At 41.9% G+C, this 25,937-nt stretch overlaps 1 protein-coding gene across 3 annotated transcripts in view; it reads left to right on the top strand.

Moving 5' to 3' along the window:
* The window catches only part of SPATA18 (spermatogenesis associated 18), a 40,051-nt gene extending 29,601 nt beyond the window's left edge, over window positions 1–10,450 (top strand). For 2 of the 3 annotated variants that reach the window (XM_047799300.1, XM_047799302.1), the window contains exon 10: window positions 3,813–4,440. In XM_047799300.1, coding sequence (XP_047655256.1) covers window positions 3,813–4,107 — 295 coding nt within the window. In that variant the 3' untranslated portion in view covers window positions 4,108–4,440. Of the gene's footprint in view, window positions 1–3,812; window positions 4,441–6,082; window positions 6,167–9,653; window positions 9,700–10,272 lie in introns of those variants that run through there. The other variant, XM_047799301.1, reaches the window with a different exon arrangement.
* The last annotated feature ends 15,487 nt before the right edge of the window (window positions 10,451–25,937 follow it).

Here is a 25,937-nt window from a genome sequence, read left to right on the forward strand (position 1 = left end):
AATATTTTGGTAACTATGTATGGAGAACTTTTAAGGTCTATTCTCTAAGCAACTTTCAAAGGTACAATACAATATTATTCACTATATTGTTAACAATTCTACCTTTGCATGACTTATTTAATTTATAACCGGAAGTGTGTACCTCATCTTGCCCATCCCCCACCTCTGGCAACCAGTCATCTGTTCTCTGTATCTAGGACCTTGGCTTTTGTGTGTTTGTCTGTTTTAGATTCCACCTATAAGTGAGATCATTATGGTGTATGTCTTTCTCTGTCGTACTTCATAATGCTCTCAAAATGCAGCCATGCTGTCTCAACTGGCAAGAGTTCATTCTCTTTTTTAATAGCTAACCAGTATCCCACTGTATATGTATAACCACAACTTCTTTAACCGTTTATCCATCAGTGGACACTTAGGCATCCATCCTGGCTCTTAAAATAATGCTGAACACAGGAGTGCATATATCTTTTCAAATGAGTGTTTAGTTTTCTTTAGATAAATATCTAGAAGTAGAATTGCTGATTCATACGGTAATTCCCTTTTCAAGTTTTTAAGAGCCCTCTATAAGCTTTGTTATGGTTACACCAATTTACATTCCCACCGACAGTGCCCAAGGATTCTTTTTTCTCCACATCCTCACCAACACTTGTTATTTCTTTATTTTATTTTATTTTATTTTATTTTCCCACTGTACAGCAAGGGGATCAAGTTATCCCTACATGTATACATTACATTTTTTTCCCCCACCCTTTGTTCTGTTGCAACATGAGTATCTAGACATAGTTCTCAATGCTACTCAGCAGGATCTCCTTGTAAATCTATTCTAAGTTGTGTCTGATAAGGCCAAGCTCCCGATCCCTCCCACTCCCCCCCTCTCCCATCAGGCAGCCACAAGTCTGTTTTCCAAGTCCATGATTTTCTTTTCTGTGGAGATGTTCATTTGTGCTGGATATTAGATTCCAGTTATAAACACTTGTTATTTCTTGTCTTCTAATAGGTGTGAGGTGCTATCTCATGGCAATTTTGATTTGAATTCCTCTGACGATTAGTGATGTTGAGCATCTTTTCATGTATGTGTTGGCCTTCTGCGTGTCTCTTGTGGAAACGTGTCTATTTAGATCCTCTGCTCACTTTTTAATTGGATTTTTTGTCTGCTTATTGTTTTTGACTGCATTATTGAGGTCAGGTTTCTCAAAGTATGGTGTATGGATCACTCGCATCAGAATTACTGACGGTATTTATTAAAAATGCAGATTTCTGGATCACATTCCATGATAATTTATTCAGTAGGTCTGGATGTAGCTCAGAATCTGCACTTTAATAGGCATCCAGGTGTTCTTTAAGCAAAGTAACATTTGAGAATGACCGCCACAAACTCTTATCTAGGCCTATTAGATTTCTAACTGACTTTTACATGGTAAACATTTCCTTTACACATTCGAAGAAATTTAATTGAGAACATTTTACTGAAATTTCATGAGATCTTAAGATACAGCTGGAGATAATCTGGCAAGAGGCCAAGCTAGTGGCTAAGAACAGGAGATCTGGTGTCAAGCCGCCTGGGTGCAAATTCTGGCTCCACCACTAACTAGCTGCATAATCTTGGGCATGTTACTTATTTTTTCTCTTCCTCATTCTCTTCTCTGTCAAGTGAGGGAAATAATAATACCTATTTCTTAGGACTGTAAAATGTTAGTTGAGATCATTTGGATAAAGTACTTAGAGTGCTACCTGGCATATAGTGGCCGCTCAGGAAATGTTAGCTCTGGGTCTTTGTTCAGGCTGCAGAGTAATGGGTTGATGGTGGCCTAGGATCTCTGCAGGCTTGCTGACACCAGAGACCATAGACCTTTCTATTGCTTATGAAAATCACTACAATGGCATTTCCAATTGCCTTGCAGTGTGTCATCTTTTCTTGCTATTGCCATGTTTCCAGTTTCTTTCAGATTGCTGCTATCACTGCATCCAGCATGTGTTCACTCATTGAAGATTGGGGTCATGGAACAGTACGCTGCAGTAGGATCTTTTTGATTCTCTTATGGAACACATTCCCTTCATCCCTCTTCTTTTATTCCCCTTTCCTTTAGAGGATGCTTAGGGCGGCTCGGAAATACTCACCCATTTGAGTTTATGGAAGCTGCACATTTCATGGACTTCTGGCGGGCCTGGTGTGTACATATCTTTAATCAGAGGGAACATGCAACCTCTTGGGACACTCTGTGGCCTGTACTTCTGGATGGCTGTGAGCTCAAACTAGAGTTCCTAATAATGATTGGATTTATTTGGTACTCTAGAGTTTTACAGATCAAGTCTAATCCTTTTTTTTTTTTTTTTTTCTTCCTTTTTCTGACCCTGGCAGCCTTTCACACATTTGAAATCAATTACTCAAATCCTTTCCTGGACTCATGGCTTCAGATTTTTTTTTCCACGAGAAGGGGATTTTGAGACTTTTTTTTTTTGGCCATACCCATGGCATGGGGAGGTTCCCAGGCTGGGGGTGAAACCTGTGCCAGAGTTGCAACCTGCCCCACAGCTATGGCAATGCCAGATCCTTACTACTGTGTCACATGGGAACTTCAAGAGACTTCTTAACAAATAGGTTGGTTTCCTTGCCCTGTGTTCCATGTTTATCTGAGTATTGCTTCTTAAGAGTGTCCACGAAGAATGTAATCCCCTAGTTTGAACTTGACCAGCCTAGAGAGACTAACACTCTTTCCATTTTTTTTTTTTTGTTGTTGTTATTGTTGTTGTTGTTGCTATTTCTTGGGCCGCTCCCGCGGCATATGGAGGTTCCCAGGCTAGGGGTTGAATCGGCTGCGCCAGAGCCACAGCAACGCGGGATCCGAGCCGCGTCTGCAACCTACACCACAGCTCACGGCAACGCCGGATCGTTAACCCACTGAGCAAGGCCAGGGACCGAACCCGAAACCTCATGGTTCCTAGTCGGATTTGTTAACCACTGCGCCACGACGGGAACTCCACTCTTTCCACTTTTATTCTCTTTATTAATTCAGCTAATTTGTAGTGACATTTCTTTTCTTTTTTTCCCCAGCCACATAACATTGTTGACTCCTTTTGAGTTCAGCCAAAATCTGTTCTTCTTACTTGTGTTGCGATTAAGCCAATTATCACCTCTATCTGTGCAGTTAAATGCTCTTTAGACTCAATTGCAGGACCTCGTGTGTATCCACATTGCATTGTTTCTTAGTAGCTGTAGCTGATTATAGTCCAGCCTCTTGAGCTGTTTTGATACTGTCATCTGTATTTTTTTTTTCTACCCACTCCCCCTTTGGACATTTTTTCCTGTCTTTCACTGGAGCCATTGATGGATGTGTTGACTTATCCCAGGATAGAGAGTGAGCCCTTGCTCCTTGGTTCTCACTGAACCGTTTGTTGTCCACTTTAGATACAACTGTTGAACCAATGTGTAGTCCACCTGCTTAAGTGGATCAGTCATGTACCTATAGTTCTCTTATTTTGTCTACAAAAATAGCATGAGAAATCTTGTAGATCGCCTGTGAGGCTACAGGTGTTCTCCATCTCTAGCATTTCTCTAAATTACAACTCTTATAATCCTGAGACAAAAAGGAACAAGATTAGTCTGACATATTTGTTCTTAGTGAGTCCATGTTGGATCCTCATTATCCCTGGTTCCTATGTAGGAGCCTACAGCCATTTCTTTAATAACAGAATCAGGGTCCATATTTATCTAGATCTGAGCAGAATAAAAGATGAGAATTTACACTGGTGTGCCTCCCAGTTAGATTACCCAGAGGCTTAACTTCTCTCTTGTTCTTTTGTGTTTAAAATAGGTACCGTCGAAGCTATGACTCCGACTTCACAGCTCCCTTGGTGTTTTATCACGTGTGGCCTGCTCTCATGGAGAATGACTGTGTCATTATGAAAGGAGAAGCTGTCACCAGGAGAGGGGCTTTTGTACGGTGGCCTTGCATAGTGACAATTCATCCCAAGTGTTTGATTCACAAGTTCGAGAACATTTATAAACCCAGAGATTCTATAAAGAAATTCATAAAGGGTTGTTGGATAAGATCTCATACAAAGGAGAGGAAGGGGACTGCCTGGGAAAGAACAGATTCTCTTCTTTGACTTGTCCATGAATTTTCTTAATTTCCTGGCAATAATTTCTTTGTTCCTTTTTTAAGATAGAACTAGGCATACTTGCCTGCTCCACCTTAGAAATATTATTCTACTGTAAGGACAAATCCCTTTGAGCTCACTGAGGAGGTCTTCTAGAATTCTAAGCATTTAAAAGTGATCAGTTAACTTTCAGGAAAGAGTTGGCCAAATTTTTATGGACAATTCTCCATTTTATGATAAATATGCCCTGTCTTTCTCTCCTTGGTATGATGTGTAGGGAGGGGAGGGATAGAGAAAAAAGGGCAAAGAGGAGTTCCCGTGGTGGTGCAGTGGGAACGAATCCGACTAGGAACCATGAGGTTGCGGGTTCAATCCCTGGCCTTGATCAGTGGATTAAGGATCCGGTGTTGCTGTGAGCTGTGGTGTAGGTCGCAGACATCTGACGTTGCTGTGGCTGTGACGTGGGCCAGCAGCAACAGCTCCGATTAGACCCCTAGCCTGGGAACCTCTATATGCCGAGGGTGCAAAATACCAAACAAAAACAAAAACAAACAAAAAAGAAAGGCAGAGGAGGTGGGGAGAGAGGAGCCATTTAGTTTTGGGAGCCATTTAGTTTCTGTATACATTGGCTAGAGAATGTTTTGAACACATTAAATAATTGGACGGCCTTCAGAATGGAGTCTAAGGTATGCAAGTGTGTGTGCGTGTGTGTGTGTGTGTGTGTGTGTGTGTGTGTGTGTGTGTGTGTATGTAGAGGTGGACGGGGATTAGGTATTGGAACTGCTCGCTATGGGTGCTTGGGTGTTTATTCCATATTATTCCCATCCCAGAGTATTACCCTGCCCTTCCTAGAAAGAGTTAAGTGAATTCTGCGGAGAAGCTCCTGGGTCCAGAGTAAAGCTACCATCTGGGTGGTGTCAGTTCCTGTTCTCTTTGAACTGGAGACTAGGGGAAGTGCTTCATGGCAGATTTTCACACATAGAGTGGAGAAGCAGAGTAGTGTATTTTATTTTATTTTTAAATTTTTTTTTGTCTTTTTAGGGCTGCACCTGTGGCATGTGGAGGTTCCCAGGCTAGGGGTCTAATCGGAGCTGTAGCTACCAGCTGACATCGCAGCCACAGCAACGCCAGATCCGAGCCTCGTCTGCGACCTGCACCACAGCTCATGGCAATGCGGGTTCGATCCCTGGCCTTGCTCAGTGGGTTAAGGGTCCAGCATTGAGGTGAGCTGGGGTGTAGGTCACAGGCATGGCTCGGATCCTGTGTTGCTGTGGCCGTGGCGTAGACCAGCGGCTACAGCTGAGTCTACCCCTAGCCTGGGAACCTGCATATGCCATGGGTGTAGCCCTAAAAAAGACAAAAAGAGAAAAAGAAAAAGAAACAAAGAAGTTGGAAAAGAAAAGGGTTGAACAAATTGATAAGAAGACTTTGACTAGTGAAATCTCATTATAGAAAATAGCATTTTCTTTTGGTTCCTTGATTTAGCTAGAGTGTGGATGGCGATTCCTCCCTCCCTCATCCATTCATTCATTTCATTCAATGACATGTTTTTATGCACTAGTTATTTATGACCCAAGCACAGTGTTCAGGTGCTGGGGATTCAGCATTGAACAAAACAGACATAGATTCCTGCCCACGTGGAGCTTATATTCTCCAACATTACACTGCAAACTTGAATGTAATTTCTAACGTCAAAAACATCAAAAATGTAATTTCTTGCCCATCAAAACCAAGTTCCACTGACACCAAGAATTCAAATATCCCAAAGTTCCTTGTAAGGGGATTTAATTTGAGAAATCCCTAAAGTTATGGGTAGATGTTGGGCAGCTATAGGAAATGCGTGAACCTCGTGCTGATGACCAGGAATGGGCAAGAGTAATGACATCAGAAGACCTCTTGCTCATTCGATGGGATACGAGTATCGTTTTAGGCCACCTGAGCTTTCATAAACAATTGACTGTTTTTCTCTTTCTGTTTTTTAAAGTGGAATTCAGTGCGCTCTGTAACTCGATGTCGAAGCAGGAGTTTAAGCCCCATCTGCCCCCGTAGCCGTGTTGGTTTAAGCACGGTATGTGTCTGTTTAATCAAAATCATCCTGTGGTTGACATTTTTTTTTCATCGACAGTCACCTATAAAAGAAGGGATTATAAGTCTTTCGCTGGCAAGAGAACCTCCTGCGGTAACCCCAGATTGATAGATTTTTTTTTTTCTCTACTACTTTGGGCTTGAGAAATTATCATTTTAGAAAGAAGGAAATAGAGGTAGTTTTTTAATGAATTAGTTGAGAAAATAATAGACTTTCATTATTCATTCTTTTGTTTTTATCTTTAAATGAAAATGGGCTGTTCAGATATTTGTCCGTCTCCTGAAAACGGGACACCTTAGTCTGCTGATCTCTGGACGTGTCAGTCCCTTGTTCCTCTGGAATTTCTTGTATGAGTTTAAGAAATGGCTCAAGCGGTCTGGATTTCAATACTGTACAAAGGGCGTTGTGGGTATTAATTTTCCTCTAATCTTCAAAGTAGGAAGAATAAGATTCGACACTGAGTATTTGTTCTTAGGATTGACAGTACATCTATCCAATAAAAAATAGCAGCAAAAACATTCCTCAACACTATGGAGAGAGCATCCCTCAATACTAACATTGTTATTATTGTTATTATTATTATGCTTTTAAAGGCCACACCCACAGCATATGGAAGTTCCCAGGCTAGAGGTTGAATCGGAGCTGCAGCTGCCAGCCTACGCCACAGCCACAGCAATGCAGGATCAGAGCGACATCTGTGATCTACACTGCAGCTCATAGCAATGCCAGATCCTTAAGCCAGTGAGTCAGGTCAGGGATTGAACTCGCATCCTCATAGGTTTTTAACCCACTGGGCCACAACGGGATCTCCAAAACTAATACTATAATGATTCACCACTCTTTGTTCATTCCAACACATAATATTTAGTCAACACCTTTTGAATACAGGTCTGGACCAAGACTTGTAGTTACCAGTTAGTCTAACAATTTGCTATTCCTTTAAATAAAGATTCTTTAAATATTCATCCAGCCTTGTTTTAGGGAGTGTGATGGAGAAGGGGAATCGTGTTTAGCAAGATACTCTCTACTTCTTTGAAATTATCTCAAGCAATGCCCTAAACTTCTAAAGCCCCCTGGAAACAAAAACAAACACGCCTCCTCTTACCTGAAGTTAACAAGACTCCCCTTTCCTACTGAGTTTGTGAGCATCTTTTGTTTCTCTACCCACTCCATTGTGTTTGATAATACCCTTATTATCAAAGGATATTATAAGGATGGATCTTATATTTGGTGGGGGAAGTGACACAGAAATAACTAAAACATGGTCACTTCCCTAAATGGGTTTCCAGGCAGGAAGACCAGTATGATTTAAACACAGTAACTGACGGTGGTATGTGATACAGTCCAAACAAGGTGTCGGAGGAGGCAGAAACGCCTTCTGGATTTGGCTCATGAGCGAGTTGGTGTTTGATCTGGCAGAACTGTCACGGGCTGGGAGTTTGGGGAGGATGATCCAGATGAAAGAAATGGCCTGAGAATGGAAAGGCATGTGTCTGACACAGTCCATTTGCTCTTGGAGATTTTTTTGTGTGTGTCTTTTTAGGGCCGCACCCATGACAAAGGGAGTTCCCAGGCTAGGGGTCGAATCGGAGCTACAGCTGCTGGCCTACGCCACAGCCACAACAACGCTGGATCCTTAACCCACTGAGGAAGGCCAGGGATCGAACCTACATCCTCATGGATACTAGTCGGTTCATAACCTGTTGAGCCACAACCTGCTCTTGGAAATTTTTAACATAACTTAATGATCTATCTTTTTGGGTTAAGTAATCACAGTAGGTCAAAGCAAATGAATGGTACCTTTAGGGGGCTGATAAAGAAAAAGAACATCTTAAGAGTTTTATCCTGGAAGAATCACAATTCTCCTCATGCTAAGAGGAAGTCTTATATCAGAAGAAAGAGCAAGATCAGACACTAACTGCAATTACAGCCACAGCGGATTTTAACTCCGGACTCTCTCCGGAAGGCTTACCCGTGGGCAGCGTCCCTCTAAGTTCCTGTATGTGTTTGAATCTCCTCCTCCTTTTTTCCCATTTTGTGCCCAGGGAGAACACACTTTAAACATTTGATAGAAATAAAATCTGTTCTCAAAGGTGACACTGCTGCCAAAATTCTGTCCCTTCCTGTCATCATCTCCTTACAAGAAGACTGGTACAAATATTTTTGGTTAGTCTGGGTTTTGACTTGAGGTCTTGCATCCAGAAAATAGCTTCCATCTTTGTTGGTGTCTATTTATCTTAAGTGCTTGAGGAGTTCCCGTCGTGGCTCAGTGGTTAACGAATCCGACTAGAAACCATGAGGTGGCGGGTTCGATCCCTGGCCTTGCTTGGTGGGTTAAGGATCCGGCATTGCCTTGAGCTGTGGTGTAGGTTGCAGATGCAGCTCGGATCTGGCGTTGCTGTGGCTGTGGCGTAGGCCCCGGGCTACATATCCAATTAGACCCCTAGCCTGGGAACCTCCATATGCCGCAGGATTAGCCCTAGAAAAGGCAAAAAGACAATAATAATAATAATAATAATAATAATAATAATAATAATAAAGTTCTCGAAAACTCAGAGCAAGAGGAATATGTGTGGTCAGTTATTTCTGAGTTATATGTGTGGTCAGTTATATCTGGTAACAGATATAAAGGTAAGGGAGGGGGGTAGTTTTTGCCTAAAGAAACCAAAGGTGAGATTTGAAAAAGGGTTCTTTTCTGGCTGCCCAGTGACTTTCTTTAATAAGGCAGCATTTTGGACAGATGAGATAATTCATGTAAAGGATGTGCCAGAGAGTATTTGGTCATTTTAGCTTGAATTATTGATGACGATGATGATAATAATAATGAATATTTTCTGGAAAGAGTAGAATTCAGTATGGCCAGTGAGCATCCAATCTCAAAGTGTTTAGCAACTATTAACAACAACAACAAACGACAAAAGCCTAGGCCACTGAGCCCAGCTTTTAATTAATAATATAATTTAAGGAGTTCCTGTTGTGGCTCAGTGGTTAACGAATCCGACTAGAAACCATGAGGTTGCAGGTTCGATCCCTGGCCTTGCTCAGTGGGTTAAGGATCCAGCGTTGCCGTGAGCTGTGGTGTAGGTTGCAGACTCGGGATCCCATGTTGCGGTGACTCTGGCGTAGGCCGGTGGCTACAGCTCTGATTAGACCCTTAGTCTGGGAACCTCCATATGCCATGGGAGCGGCCCTAGAAAAGGCAAAAAGACAAAAGAAACAAAGAAATAAAGAAGGAAAGAAAGAAAGAAAGAAAGGAAGAAAGAAAGAAGAAAGAAAATATAATTTAAGCTGAGTGTCCGTTTACTTCAGGAAGAATAAAGGGAATCACAGCACTCAAGGTCAGGGAAAAACATAGTTCTGAATTGCTCTAGAGCGTCTGTTTAGCTGGTTTTAGGAAAAAACATCTAAAGGATTCATTCTTTGAGCGCCACCTACTGTGTAACTCACATTGCACTTTTATATTTTCCAGATATCTCGAAGCCGGAGTCCTTCTCCAATAAGATGTGGACTGCCAAGTAAGTGGGGTGGTTTGGATGGAACAAGTTGTCTGCTTTCTATGTTTTTATTTTATTTTTAATCTTTTTAGGGCCGCACCCGCAGCATGTGGAGATACCCAGGCTATGGGTCGAATCTGAGCTGCAGCTGCCAGCCTACACCACAGCCACAGCAACTCGGGATCCAAGCCAAGTCTGCAACCTACACCACAGCTCATGGCAATGCCGGATCCTTAACCCACTGAGCAAGGCCAGGGATTGAACCCACGTTCTCATGGATACTAGTTGGGTTCATTAACCGCTCAGCCCCGAAGTGAACTCCAAGTTGGCTGCTTTTTAATGCTCTTTTAAGTGCTCAGCATCATGCAGCAAAATGAATGTTTTGCTTCCTGGGGGACACCTTTCACCTCCACCTCACACCTTTAATTTCTGGGTCGTCTGGAGGCTGGTGCTCTGGCTGACATGGGGAGAGCTCCATCTGAGAGATTTTATGGATGTAAACTTAGACTAACCACCCAAATTTCATTTGGGTCTTTCCCAAAGAAAAATCTAAGAAAATGACTGTCATGATGAACTATTTCTTTTTCTCCCCAGGGTTTTAAAACCACCAGCCATGTTCCTCTGCCACAGGACACCTGCAACAGCCACTGTCCCCAGGGCCTCCATCTGCCTGCCGTGCCCGCCTCAGATCTCACTTAAGATATTGTGAAAAGGCCATTCTGTGTATCACTTCACACAGAGAGTTAAATGTTTTGGCTTAGCGCATTTGTAACTTCAGATATATTGCATTTTATTTTATTTTAGAGATACAGATTCCATTACTTCGATAAAAACCATTGCCTAGGCGTTTAGGAGCATATTCATTCGAAGCCCAGTCCATGACACAGGTTCAGGGTTCTCATCCTGAAGTCCAAGGCTCTTGGAGAGCAACGACATGAACTAAAGCGGAAAATTGACCGTGCTGAGTCAAAAAGACAAGAGTCCTTTCAGTTTACAAACTGATCATAAATGTTGTCATGGCTGGTGTTAGCTGGCACTTGAAAGGAATCTTGGGTGTTTTAATTTTCTTTGGGGGTTTGGAAGCCAGCCCTAGCTTCAGGCGGGGAACTCACAGTAGTAGCAATGACATCCGGCTAAATGCAGATGATGAACATTTAGGAGAATGCGGTTCCTTGGCTTGCTTCTCTTTTCCTCCTTTGAAGTGCCCAGTTGGTTTAGTTGAGCACTGTTTTTTGTTTTTAGTTTTGTCTTTTTAGGGCCATACCTGAAGCACGTGGAGGTTCCCAGGCTAGGGGTCAAATCAGAGCTATAGCCTCTGGTCTACACCACAGCCACAGCCATGTGAGATCCTGGCCACACTTTCGACCTACCCCACAGCTCATGGCAACATCGAATCCTTAACCCAGTGAGCGAGACCAGGGATCGAACCTGCGTCCTCATGGATGCTAGTCAGATTCGTTTCCCCTGACCCATGACACGAACTCCTGAACGCTGTTAGTTTGGAAGCTCCTTATTTGAGAGAATTGTCTTGCTTCGTATATGCAGAGCAGTGGTCTGGGTAGAAGCCAGCTTTGAGATAAACATTAATTACCGTATGTGTATATCGTGGGACTGTTTCAGGCCATTTTAATGTCCGTGTTAAATACAAAAGCTACCGGGACACACCCTTTACTTTTTCCCACCTAGATGTTTATAAACTCCGTCCTCCTAGGAACTCCATTTGACTCAAAATACTCAAACTCAAGGCCAAAAGCTAGGGTCCATGAATGGATTTTAAATTGAGTGCCTGTCCCTCGACTTCTTCACTGTGAAGTACTATTGAAAAAGTTCAAGTTCAAGGTCATAGTGGAATGCTGCTTCTTAAGATCAGTACTGTTCTTTCTGCCCGATTTTTTTCTTTTCACTTTAATGTTGGCTTTAAACACAAGCTTCACAAATGACAGCCTTTGCCCTGTGCCTTTTAGAGATGAGTTCTGAATTGGCTACAGCTCTATTTGTGTAAGCTCAGTGCCTGAACCAGCAACGGGGGCTCTTTAGGTGAAAATAAACAAATAAATAAGATAAACTACAAACTTTTTTTAAAAAAGCATCATGTTTCATGCTGGGACACAGAAATGGGGGAGAGACCTTCCCTTGGGTCTGATGGTCACCAACTCATTCCCAAGTGGGAGTTTAATTGTGCTCCCTCTGTGTTTAGGAGTCAAATGAGGGAATGTGCCCTGATTTTGAAAGAGGTCCTCTGTACTTGGTTTATTTGCTCTGTACCCTTTCCATCCTCTTGCCATTTCTCAAGTCTGCAATTCAAATTCTAACTACACAGGGCATGGCAGTTAGTCTAGAATATGTTTTGTCTTTGCTTTCTTTGGGTTTGGGGGGGGTTATAAATCAATACAGCTTAATTTTGTTGCTCAAATTATTCCATCTTTGGACACTGGGAGCTTGTTCAGGTTGGCTTTTCATTCCTTTTATATATATGCAACATTGTCACTTTTGAGCCACAGATTTAATTTGTGACACCACAAGATGCTCTAAAGATCATTGTTTTTTCTTTGCATTTCAGTTTGGGACATTTCCATTGACAAATCTTCACATTCACCAATTCTTTCCTCAGCCATATCCAGGTTACTTATCAGACCACCAAAGCCGCACTTTTTTCCTGTTACCATGTTTTTTATTTCTAGAAATTCCTTTTGATTTGATTTGATTTATTTTTTTTGGCTATGCCTGCAGCATAAAGAAGTTCCTAGGCCAGGGATCAGACCTGTGCCACTGCAGAGACCCCAGCCACACAGCAGGGACAAGGCCTAATCCTTAACCCCATGGAGCCACCAGGGAACTCCTCCTTTTGATTTTAGAGTAATTTGGGGGGAGGGTCCACAAAACAAAAAGAAGCTGACCTATATTCCTTTCATCTGGGTGTGCACATTAACCTTGCTAACTCTGAAAAATGCTGAACTCTTTCTTTGTAACCTGGGTAAGTGTTAGTTTTTATACTATCAGTTTAATATCTAATAATAAAATCAAGAAAAAGAATGCTTCTGTACCTGTACCTTCTTTGTAGTGAAATACTTTCCTTGCTGACTCCCTTCACCCATCTCCATTCTGTGGGGCCTGAACCAAAGCCACATTCCTTCAGTAAATAGAAATGACACCTCTGTTGTGGGGCTGACCTATAACTCTGCCACTCCATGCTATAGCTTAATTGTCAGTTTCAGCTTATTATTATTATTATTATTTGTCTTTTTAGGGCTGCGCCCACTGCATATGGAAGTTCTCAGGTTAGGGGTCAAATCAGAGCTGTAGCTGCCGGTGTACACACAGCCACAGCAACCCAGATCTGAGCTGCATTTGCAACCTACAAAACAGCTCACAGCAACACCAGATCCTTAACCCACTGAACAAGGCCAGAGTTTGAACCTGCGTCCTCATGGATACTAGTCATATTGGTTTCTGCAAAGCCATGATGGGAACGCCTCAGCTTCAGCTTATTTTATTCACAATTCACTGCCATCGTGTTCAAAACACTCTCTCTGGGTAGTTCTGTACTGCTTTTATGGAGTTTTCGCTTACGTTATTTCAGTTGCTCCTCACAAGAAATCCAGGTATCTTTGATGTAACAGGTAAGAAACCCGTTCATCCAATCTACCATGTGGTCTTCTTCTAAGACCTTTTATTTCACAATAATATTCCATCCTGTTTTTTTTTTTGTTGTTGTTGTTGTTGTTCCTCCATGGCCAATAGCATCAGATCATTTGTTTATTTGTTCATGCATTCATTCATTCATTCTTGAGTTCAATGAGTACCTCCTATGTGCTGGATACAGTATGTATTAGGGATATAGAGGTGGACAAAGTTCTGACTCTTCTGGAGCTCAATGTCATGTCCAATTGCATTCCTTTGTGTTTTTCCTGTCAAAGAGAGCATGTGTGCTGGAATAAAGAAAAGATACAGTTGGTATGGCAAATTTAAGAGAGTGCCACATGTCAATGGGAGAATTAATTTGGGGGCAAATACCTCTTTATAAGAAAGCATGGGAGTTCCCGTCGTGGCGCAGTGGTTAACGAATCCGACTAGGAACCATGAGGTTGCGGGTTTGGTCCCTGTCCTTGCTCAGTGGGTTAAGGATCTGGCGTTGCCGTGAGCTGTGGTGTAGGTTGCAGACGTGGCTCAGATCCCGCGTTGCTGTGGCTCTGGCGTCGGCCAGTGGCTGCCTCCGATTTGACCCCTAGCCTGGGAACCTCCATATGCCACAGGAGCGGCCCAAAGAAATAGCAAAAAGACAAAAAAAAAAAAAAAAAAGCATGCATGACAACAGGAGAAGCATGGTGGCCCTCACAAGACAATGTTACCCAGTTATGTCATCAGCAGGTAAAGTACCAGTCTTTTAACAACTTTCTCCTGAAACTATAATCCTAGGATCATTATTGACAATAAAACGAGTGCGGGGAGAGGGGGGTTCAGAGATTCATTCTAACACTTCCCATTACGCCAGCTCTATGCTCTACCTGCTGTATGGGCAAATTGCAGACCATTATAATTCGCTTTTAGATCTCTTGCAAATCCTTCATGAGAAAGATGACTACCAATAGCATTCTCAAAAGCTTGGGTTGAATGAAAGACCTCTGATTAGTGTGACTGAATAATATCTATAATTAAGGGTAATGTGTTATGGAGATTTTAAAGACTGTATTAAGTCATCGAAATGTGAGCCCAGGAACCATATGGGTAAGCGACATTAGTATATGCCGTTTGAATACCAAAGTGGTGAAGCTTGGCCGCCTTAATCCTGTGAGTGAAGAGGGGCCTTGAAAATGAATCAGGAACTATTTTTTTTATTTCAAATGTAAGGTGATGGGATAATTTCACGTGTAAAAAAACTGCCCCCGGGTGCCAGCATGGACATCATACTTTCCACTGTGTCATTGACAATTAGTATATCAAAACCAGGCAGCTAACTCTATTTCCTATTGGGCAAGAACAAAAAAATATGATAAATGGGCATGTTATAGCTTGATTGCAATACAGTTTAAGGCATAATCTTAGTGATACCACTGAAATAATATCTTGAAGTGTGATGTGAAATATATTTTGGAAAAGGTAGTAATTGGACAGCTGTCAGAGTATCTTGAGTGTCGTTTGATAAATCGGACTCTTTTGCAATTGATTTCTGATATTGGGATCTCAAGGATTGGGCATTGCATTCCCCTTCTACTTGCTTCTGCCTTCTTAGAACAGGGAACAGGTTTCAGAGCTGTGTCTTTGGAATAACAGACTCCCAGACTTCAGGATTGGCCTGGCTCTGGCTCACCTCCACTTAGGTGGAAGTGAGAATGGAAGCAGTTACTTGTGGAACTCAGCGGAAACAAACCTGACTAGCATCCGCGAGGGTGAGGGTTTGATCCCTGGCTTTACTCAGTGGGTTAAGGATCTGGTGGTGCTGTGAACTGTGGTATAGTTACAGACTCAGCTCGGATCTAATGTTGCTGTGGCCCTGGCGTAGGCCAGCAGCTACAGCTCTGATTTGATGCCTTGCCTGGGAACTTCCATATGCCATGGGTGCACCCCTAAAAGAAGAAAAAAAAGAGTTACTTTTCCATTGATCATTGATTCATTTAAGAAGTATTTGTCAGGAGTTCCCATCTTGACTCAGCAGTAACAAACCTGACTAGTACCCATGAGGGTGAGGGTTAAATTCCTGGCCTTGCTCAGTGGGTTAAGGACCCAGTGCTGCCGGGAATTGTGTAGGCCTGCAGTTGGCAGCTCTGATTAGACCCCTAGCCTGGGAATGACTCAGGTGCCCCCCCTAAAATACAAAAAAAAGAGAATCATTTGTCAGTGCTTGTTAAATGATGCTCCAGACATGGTGTTAGGCCCTGGGACACAACAGTGAGCAAGACTTTGAGTTGTGGACTAGAATGCACTCAGTAGACCTTGGCAGTGTGTTCCTGTGGGATGCGTTTGTGATCTCTCTGAAAGATGGGGCTGTGACTTCTTATAAGTAAGGAACCTCTTTGGGGGGAGATAATCCTAAATCCATTATGTCGATAGAGGGATAAACCAATGTCTTCCATGGCACTGTCATCTGGAAGCCTGGATGTAGTGATAACTCATTCAGGGAAGTTTCCCAGCTTAATGTAACATGTGATGAGAAAGATCTAAGATACAAGTGCAGCTTAAATCATGTACTAGAAATGGCAAGCAGGGCATGAGGGACTTTGTACACAACCTTAGAGAAGAGGCATTAATTAGAACAAGAGAAGACACGGGAGTTCCCATTATGGCTCCAAGGTAGCAAACCCTACTAGTATCCATGAGGATGTGGCTTCAATCCCTGGCCTTGCTCAGTGGGTTGAGGAGCTGTCGTTACTGTGAGCTGTAGTGTAGGTTGCAGACTCGGCTCGGATCCTGAGTTGCTGTGGCTGTGGCTGTTGTGTAGCCTGCAGCTACAGTTCTGATTCGACCCCTAGCCTGGGAAACTCCATATGCCACGGGTGTGGCCCTAAAAAGACACACACGCACAAAACCCCAAAAAACCAAAAAACAGAAAACAACCCAAACCCCAAAACAAAAACAAAAACCAAACAAACAACAACAAAGCAAGAGAAGACAGATCATCAAGGCTGGAGAATCCACTTTCTACAGAAGTAAATTTAGGAGCCCTCCCTGGAAGGCCCCCCTCCTACACTTTATTAGCAAATTGTTGATATTTCACATATAGAGCCTTACTCAGACTTAGGACTTAGAAGGATGCAAATACCTTGAAGCTGTCATCTCAGAGTATGAAGGTGGTTTTAGAGTCTTTCCAGAAAGTCATATGGAAGGAGGGAGACAAGGGCCATTAGGCCTTAGTATGGGACTAGGGTTGGCAGGGTACGTAGTAGAAAGCTTTCTCCCTTTGAATGGGACAGTCAAGGTCATGAAAAGTAGATTTCACCTATTTCACTGTTGTGTTTGGCACCGGCACATAGCTTTACTAGCCAGTAAGAATTCTTTTTTTTTTTTTTTTTTTCCTTTTAGGGCCACACCTGCAGCATATGGAGGTTTCCAGGCTAGGGGTTGAATCAGAGCTGTAGTTGCTGGCAATCAGATCTGAGCTGCATAGTTCATGGCAATGCTGGATCCATAAGCTACTGAGCAAGGCTAGGGATCGAACCTGAGTCCTCATGAATGCTAGTCAGATTTGTTTCCACTGAGCCATGATGGGAATTCCAAGAATTCTGTCTTTCTTAAAGGCAGCTTCACCCTATAAATTGTTGCTATAGACAGGATATTTGTTGTCCCTCCAAAATTATATGCTGAAACCTAAACCCCAAAGTGATGGTGTTTGGAGATAAACTTTTGGGAGGTCAGGAGGGTGGAGCTCTTAGGAATGTGATTAGTGCCCTTATGAAAGAGACCCTCCCTCAGCCCTCTGCCAGGTGTGGACACAGCATGAAGATGGCCATCTACGAACCTAGAAGCAGATTCTCATCAGACATTGACGATGCTGACACCTTGAACTTGGAACACCCAGCCTCCAGAACTGTGAGAAATAAATGTTTGTTGTCTAACCTCCTACTCCGTGCTATTTTTGTTATGGCAGCCCAAACAGACTAAGATCGTGCTTATTTTTGGTTATTTTTGATCCAATATTCATTTTGTATCCATACTATCCTGTTATTTACAATGACTCTCCACTGCAGAGCCCCTGCCTGGATGAGATGTGATTGACTTTGACCTTTCTTGGTTTGATTTGAATTTGCCTCACTGAAAATAAAAAGGGTTCGGGGGTGGAAGGAGAAAAGAAAAGAAAAACAGGTTTTCTTTGATGGGAAAAATTTCTTCTGGATGTTAAGGAGCGCAATAGCATAATTTAATACGTATGCTTCATGTTGATCATTTGGCAGAATGCTTAAGCTGACCCTGTGTTTCCCAGAATAGGAAACATACAAAACTAGTGCTTAACCTAATATTTATTTTGTGCCAGATATTGCGCTAAGCTCTTTACATCATGAAATCCATTTTACAGATGGAGAAGCTAAGGCTACGTCATTATTAAGTAACCTAACCCAGGTCAGGAAGAAAATAATTGTTGGCACAAGAGTTCAAACCCAGGTTTTCTGATGTTGAGCTCCACTTCTTCTCACTGATTCTACAGAATGTTGATATGATGTAGATTGAAAAAAAGGGTCCCATAGCCAACTAATTTTGCCAAATAATGAGTTAAAATTGATTTGAACGAATCTTCTCTGCAGAATTCTTCAGAGCCTTTAGGCTTCCACTGTTTGTGGGGGACCTTCGAGAAGAATGTCATGTGTAGACTCTCCAAAATTATTTTGTCACGGAAGCCCTTTTTTATGGAGCTCTTGAAGAGGTACTGTTTTAGAAGACCTGTTCCAGGAAATGCTTCCAGCAGCAGGTTAAGGATCCAGTATTTTCACTGTAGGGGCTCAGGTGACTGCTGTGGCGTGGGTTCAATCCCTGGCCCAGGAAATTCCACATGCTTTGGCATGACCAGAAGGAAAGAAAGAAAGAAAAAGAAATGATTCCTAAGATCTATTTGTTTTTCAGAATTACAGATGCTGCTGACCATTGGGAACTAGGTTTCATCAACTCTTACAAATAAGAAGGAACTCTGATCCTATAAAGGCTCAAAATGGAAATCTTTTTTTTTCTTTTTTGTCTTTTGTCTTTTTAGAGCTGCATCCGAGGCATATAGAAGTTCCCAGGCTAGGGTTCAAATCTGAGCTACAGCTGCCAGCTTATACCACAGCCACCCAACTCGGGATCCGAGCCAAGTCCAGAGCCTTAATCCACTGAGTGAGGCCAGGGATCGAACCTGCCTCCTCATGGATACTAGTCAAGTTCGTTAACTGCTAAGCCATGATGGGAACTCCTGGAAATCTCTTTTTATCCCTATTCATTACACTTCTGCTTATCTTACCCTTTGGTCTTATTTGCTTCACCCTTCTATTAATTGTATCATAAAGTAAAATTCCCTCGTGCCAGTGTTTATGTCGGGGTTGCTATTCCAGCATTCCTGCTGTTCCTTCCATCCCGTATATGTTGTACCTTTGCACCTTCGCTTGTTCTCATCTACTTTCTTTTTCAGGGTTTTGTTCTGCTAGCGAATTTCCTTCATGCAAATCCATTCACATGTGTAAAAACAGGTGCCTAACCTTTAACGTAATTATGAATCAATGAAAGAGACAAATGGATATTATTCAAAATTGGAACCCACGGAGAGTAGCAGTCCCTATAAAGAATTTGTATCCTGATTCATATAATGCATGAATTTTATGAAATTTTTAAATAATTATTTTCAAAATGTTTGAACATTTGGGTTATTCAAAAGGACAATTCTTAAATTATACTTAACTTCCAATAAGTCTGATATGCGATTATACTTAGATCTTAAGTCACTTCAATAAAAGTGTTGACTAAAATTTCCTGAATTTGTTTGCTGATGAAAATCACTTGCCATGCTTATCAAAGAGAGATTCTTGGACTCCACTCCAAACCACTAAATCAGAATCTCTGGGGCATCTGTATCTTTAGCATCGGCGGACAAGTTTGAAAAACACTGGTCTAGATCTGGCTTTAGTGACTCATAAGCAGACTATTGCAGAAATAATTTATGGCATGTATTATGCGGTCCTTAACTTTCTAAATGGAAAAGAATATATTAATTTTTAAAAGCCTTGGAGCATATTAAATTATTTGCTATACTCCAGTCACAGGTAAATTACTGAAAGTTTAGTGTAAGTGTTCCTGATCTGTATACATACATATAAAAATGTTGTTGTACAATTAGATTTTCTTTTCTTTTCTTTTTTTTTGTTTTTTTTGTTCCTGGGCTGCTCCCGCGGCATATGGAGGTTCCCAGGCTAGGGGTCCAATCGGAGCTGCAACCACTGGCCTACGCCACAGCCACAGCAACGCAGGATCTGAGCCGCGTCTGCGACCTACACCACAGCTCATGGCAACACCAGATCCTTAACCCACTGAGCAAGGCCAGGGATCGAACCCACAACCTCATGGTTCCTAGCTGGATTCATTCACCACTGAGCCACAATGGGAACTCCAGTTAGATTTTCAATAGGAGAAAGAGAAGGACCAAAAAAAAAAAAAAGTTTTATTTTTTTCCCTAGAGGTTAAAAATGTCTTCTCTTGTGTTTCATATTTGGATTGCTGCTTTGTTGAGCTGTCAGAATACGTATTTCATAAGTCATTCCCTTCCATCTCATGGTCACCATGTATTACTGAGAGCTAGAGTCACAGTTAAAATAATGAGATCCCATCAGCCGCCACTTGCCTAGTGGGGGTTGTCTGCCAAATGCAGCTAGTCACCTGGATGATTCAGACTTAGGAACAGCTTTATGATTATTCATACGAGTCTCTAGAGAAAATCCAAAATAGAATGAGACTGACATCCAAATATTAGACCTCACAGGTGGCCCACCTCAACTGGAATTTTCCCAAGTTTTGCAGAGAGGAGAGAAATGTGGCTTTTTCTGTTTACTCACCAAACATCCCGGAAAGAAGATTGGAAACAAATCTGTTTCAGTTTTTATTTAGGAAAACTGAAACACTTTTTCCTGATTTTCTTTTTAGAGACCAGTATAATCTCTCATCATTACAGTGCCTTCATGTTGAAAAGTAGATCCTAAAAAGCTCCAGGAAAGAAATATGGATACAGATGGGCCAAATGTAACTTCAAATTGAATGGGCCAGTATTTGAAATACATGGTGCTTTGGTGGCAATAAAGATAGCTTTTTTTTTTCTTAATGTTTTCTTTGTTTGGTTTAGTTTTTCTTCCCTGAAGAGCCCAAAGGGGCCACATAAGACTAAGTAACATGGACCATTGGAAACCAAAGTTATACAATTTGGGGGGAAGGGAAGAATCCTTTCTTCCCTAACCAACTTGATCCATCATTAAATTCTGGCTATGAATCAAGTCCAATCTGGTGCCATGGAGGTCTCTTTAGTTGATTTAGCCCCCAAATTTCCCTGGGAAATATGTGGACGTAGCCACGAGATGGCAATGTTGCTTAAGAAATAAGAGGATGCTCGCCCTCAGGGCTAAGACTCAGAAAGGATACTTACTAGCAACGGCTTACGTAAAATCTGTAACTAAATTACTAGTTTTACTGCTCTGATAAAGTTGGAGAATAACTTAAATTGATAGAGGATGGCCAGGCATAAAATATAAAGAGTGTGATATGATAGAAAAAGTGAAATGTCAAATAACTACCATTATATCCAATTAAAGATTTCTGCATTGGATCCCCCAAAGCTGGGGAAGCAATTCCTCTACTAGAACAAAGCTTTCTGTGGGTTAACTTTAAATATCCGTATGCAACCTAACATCACATCTTGTTAACTTGGAGTTCTTAGTAAGACATAATTTAGTCTCGTAATAAATATTTTGAACACAGTTCTTGGCTCTCAAACATAGAAGAGGAGAAACTGATGGTTTCTTTAATGATTCTTTAAGATTTCCAAGATTTTTTCAAATTGTTAACACTTCCCATGGCCCAAACTCCCCAGGTCCCTCCTGGGCATGGAGGTCTGTTTTGGAAACCCTTAGAGTTATGCCAAGCAAAGATTTCAGTTTTCACTTGGAAAATGAATTAATATTGCTAAGAAACTCGTGAGAAATCATAGGGACTCAGCAGAATAATTTTGCTAGAGTGTTTGACAAAGTCATAAATGAAAGTAAGAAAATTTATAGCATTAATTAACACTATTCTTTAAAAAATAAATTTCTGCAGAAGCAGAAAGGCTTCCTGTCAAAAATGTAGATTTCCAGGGATGGGCAGATAAATTAGGAGTTTGCGATTAACCCATAAACACTACTATATATAAAGTAGACAAACAACAAGGACCTTCTGTATGGCACGGGGAACTCTATTCAATATCTGTAATGGAAAAGGATCTGAGAAAAAAATAAATATTCAGTTACACATACTACCCTTGAAACAACATTGTGAATTACCTATACTTCAAAAAAATATAGATTTCTCTCTTGGCTTCTCTAGACCCACTTTGATAATTTTTTTCTGTTTTATTTTTAATGTAATTTTCCATATAACGTTGATCTTAAAATTTACATCTTCGTAGTCAGAGAATTTATTAGTTAAATATCGGAGTTCCCATCGTGGCTCAGTGGTTAATGAACCCGACTAGGAATGATGAGGTTTCGGGGTCAATCCCTGGCCTCGCTCAGTGGGTTAAGGATCTGGCGTTGCCGTGAGCTGTGGTGTAGTTTGAAGACTCGGCTCAGATCTGGTGCTGCTGTGGCTGTGGTGTAGGCCGGCGGCTACAGCTCCGATTCGACCCCTAGCCTGGGAACCTCCATATGATTTGGGTGGGGCCCTAGAGAAGACAAAAGACAAATATATATATTCCTTCTGCCAATGACCACACACCTAAGTTTAAGCTAAAATTCTAGTCTCCGAGCAAAATTTTACAAAGGATTTTCCACTACCCCCTCACTCACTGAGGCTTCAACCCAGGTCTTCAGGCTCTGTATCACCTATGTCAGACTTTTGGGGAAGGGGCTCAATCCCCAATTTTTCCAGCATCCTCAGCGATATAACAGTCTTAGGATATTGTTACTGTTGGCTGGAGAAAAGGAAACTCCTCCTTGGTATGGTTTACTATCAATAACAAGGATGCCATCAATTGATGGTATAAGTCATTAGCAAGCCTAGAGCTGACCTGTATTCAGTTTTAACCAAAGAAGCATCTACCTACTTTGTATTTAATTGTGATAAAAGAGACATTATGCGTGGTCTTAGGACAGAAGTCCTACTTCTCTTCAATCGGAATAGTGTAAATAGAACCTTTGCCCCAGAGTCAATCTGGGAAAGGAAATGAAAAGCTTTGAATGGTAAAGAGGAAGGCAAAGGGGTGGGGGTTAAAGAAGAGGCGGAAGGGGGGCTGTTTTTCAAGGAGATCTCTCTTTGCTATTAGTTTAGCTGCTGGAGCTGTGTCTATCAGGAAGGCAAGGAGAGGTGATAGAACAGGAGGTCCACATTCAGTGGCGCAGATTTTGCTCTTTCCCAGCCCTGGGGAACACCTTTCCTTTGGATCACTACTATTCAAAGTGCCAGTTGACAAGCAGCTGGGAACAGAATGTAAATTAATGTACTGCTTCTTTCATTGAGAAAGTCTTGCTATGGAAAAAAAAAAGAAAGAAAAAAAAAGAAAAAAAATCTGCACTAAAAAGTGCCTCAGGACACAGTTGATTTAAATTCTGATGCAAGCTCCTTATTTTATTATTTTTTTAAATTTTTATTTATTTTTTGGTCTTTATGCCATTCCCGTGGCATATGGAGGTTCCCAGGCTAGGGGTCTAATCGGAGCTGTAGCCACCGGGCTACGCCAGAGCCACAGCAGCGTGGGATCCAAGCCGTGTCTGCGACCTACACCACAGCTCACGGCAACGCGGGATCCTTAACCCACTGAACAAGGCCAGGGATCGAACCTGCAACCTCATGGTTCCTAGTCAGATTTGTTAACCACTGCGCCACGACAGGAACTCTGCAAGCTCCTTATTTAATGTTGGATCTAAAATCAGTATCTTGTGGACTGACAGTAGCCCTGAGTAGCACTAATTGGACTTTGATGAGAATGCTGTTTCCTAGAATTGTGTCTCGACCAACCGTGAACCTTATGCAGTAAGTTGCATAGAGGAAGGTGCCTTTAGTATTGGTTTAGTGGCATTTTCAAAGTTCTCCGAAGGCCTCATATAAGAAGAGATTATCAGAACCATTTTTGCTTTTCCCCTGCTGAGGGGATGTTCTTCAAACAGAGCTTCTGTCTTTTTCGGAGATTCTTGAGGCATAAATGTAGGCACCTGGATGCAGTCTAGGGTGAGACACAAGCAATGCAGTTGTAGTGGGTACCAAAACCTCAGCAATACTATTTGAATGCAGTACTTTAAAAAGTCAACTTTAATGAAAAAAAATCCATGATGAACAAAGTGTTTGTGTTTTAAATGAAGACAGAATGATACTGGTAATAGATTCTTTTGGGTTCTGAATGCATGCTTTGAATTGTCTGCAAATTAGCTCGATGTGGGCTAATATCTCTGGGCTTTGATGAGAGAATCTCATGTTGATCTGTATCTTTTCAATACATCAGATTGGAAACAAAACAAGACCAAAAGTAGCAGGTTTCTCGTATCCGATAAAACTGCATGTATCAGCAACTTTTCTCTGGAGCCACAAAAATGAAAAATGTTAGACTTAAGAAAGCATGAAGATTTGCCCAATTTCAGTTTCTGATCACATCAGCTGTGTTATACAGGTCTGATCAATACTCTTCCTTTTCATTCCTAGCAGTATTTCAGACCAATATGGATTCTGGAATGGAAGTGCCAGTCTAATGAATGGACATCTGTTCTAGTGGACCTAAAAGACATTTCTAATCAAGGGTACAGTGAATAAAAATTTAAAGAGATTCAACAACACTGGAACTTTTTTTTTTTTTTTTTTTTTTTTGAGCAAACTCTCTCTGACACACTGAAAGAGATCATCTTGGGTCAGGAAGAGAGATATTTCCTTGGGAAAGCCAAAGATATGGAGGTTTGTTAATTACTGGTTGTAATTCCATTGTCCGTCCTTTGGTGGCGCTTTCTGAAATATATATGTTGCTTGGCTTTAATCTCTGTGTGCTGGAGAACTGCCTTAGTAAGAGTTAGCTTTGTAGCAATTGCAGGATGGTGCAGCTCACACTAGCCCTTGATCGATCTCTGCTTTGAAGAACAATGAGAACTTTATCAAGAAACCTCAGATAGTCATTCTATTTGGAGTTGGCACTGATGTTCTACTCAGCCTCTTGTGACATCTCTTCCCTAAGAGCTGTAATTCCATTTAAATGAACTTGTTAATTCTTAATATTCTTAATTGTGATAATAGAGTTATTGAAACAAAAGAAAGTTTATTTTTTATTTTATTAATTTTAAAAATTTTTTTTGTCTTTTTAGGGCCGCACCCATGGCATATGGAAGATCCCAGGCTAGGGGTCTAATGGGAGCTTACAGCTGCTGGCCTACACCACAGCCACAGCAATGCCAGATCTGAGCTATGTCTGCAACCCACGCCGCAGCTCATGGCAACGCCGGATCCCTAACCCACTGAGTGACGCCAGGGATCAAACCCCAAACCTCATGGTTCCTAGTCAGATTCGTCTCCACTGCTCCACGACTGGAACTCTAGAAAGTTTATTTTTTTCTTCTTCCATGAACCTACACCAAGATCTCTGTGAGCCTGTAACCCAGAGGACCAGCAGCAATGCTATGTTTTGACTTTTAAACTTGGCAACAGAGGACCAGGACCCATCCTGAGCTAGTACTAGTCAGACTTAACATGAACTAGGATGATCAACAAAGCAAGGTCACCTTCCCCATAAAACAACTTAGTGCCCGTTATTTTCGAAAAGTACTGTAAGTAGCTTTAGGACAAATCAGAATTTTGTTGAACTTGCTTGAGTTTTTAGACTGAAAATTATTGAATTATAAATGAGGGTGGATGCAATGTAATTTCTTCAGAGTTTAAGGTCTTTGAAGGCAAAATAACATGGATGGGGCAAAACGTGAAGCCAGTTGTCAACTCAGCTTTTTCGAGATGGTGACCTGCGTGGTCCCCACAGCCTCTGTGCTGGCCTCCCTTCAGACTTTCCCACGGGGGAGGGGACTTTTTTTTTTTTTTTTTTGGCTGTACCCAGGCATTTGGAAGTTCCTGGGCCAGAGATCTGGTTCAAGCCACAGCTGTGACCTATACCACTCTTGTGGCAAAGTCAGATCCTTAACCCACTGCGCCGCAGCAGGAAAAAGGCCTGTTTTATTACCCGGAACTCTGGACTAGAAAAGAGGGTCCTTGATGTCTAGAGACTTCTCTTTGCTCCTACTCCTTACTTGCCCATGTGATGATCGGAGCTGCCAGTGGAAGCCCTCCCCACAGAACCCCTGGCACAGTACCAGCCCCAACTCTACAGCATCTGTGTGATGAGGGAACTCTAGACACAGAGGCACCTCTGCACACGGTGTCTCCGAGCTATGAAGGAGCCCCACCAATGTGGACACTGAACGGGGAATAGTGTGGTACTGTTTCCATAAGAGCATATTCCTCTAGGAGTTCCCGTCGTGGCTCAGTGGTTAATGAATCTGACTAGGAACCATGAGGTTGTAGGTTCGATCCCTGGCCTTGCTCAGTGGGTTAAGGATCCAGCGTTGCTGTGAGCTGTGCTGTAGGTTGCAGACGTGGCTTGG

Source organism: Phacochoerus africanus, chromosome 10 (assembly GCF_016906955.1).
Source record: "Phacochoerus africanus isolate WHEZ1 chromosome 10, ROS_Pafr_v1, whole genome shotgun sequence".
NCBI classification, from domain to species: Eukaryota; Metazoa; Chordata; class Mammalia; order Artiodactyla; family Suidae; genus Phacochoerus; species Phacochoerus africanus.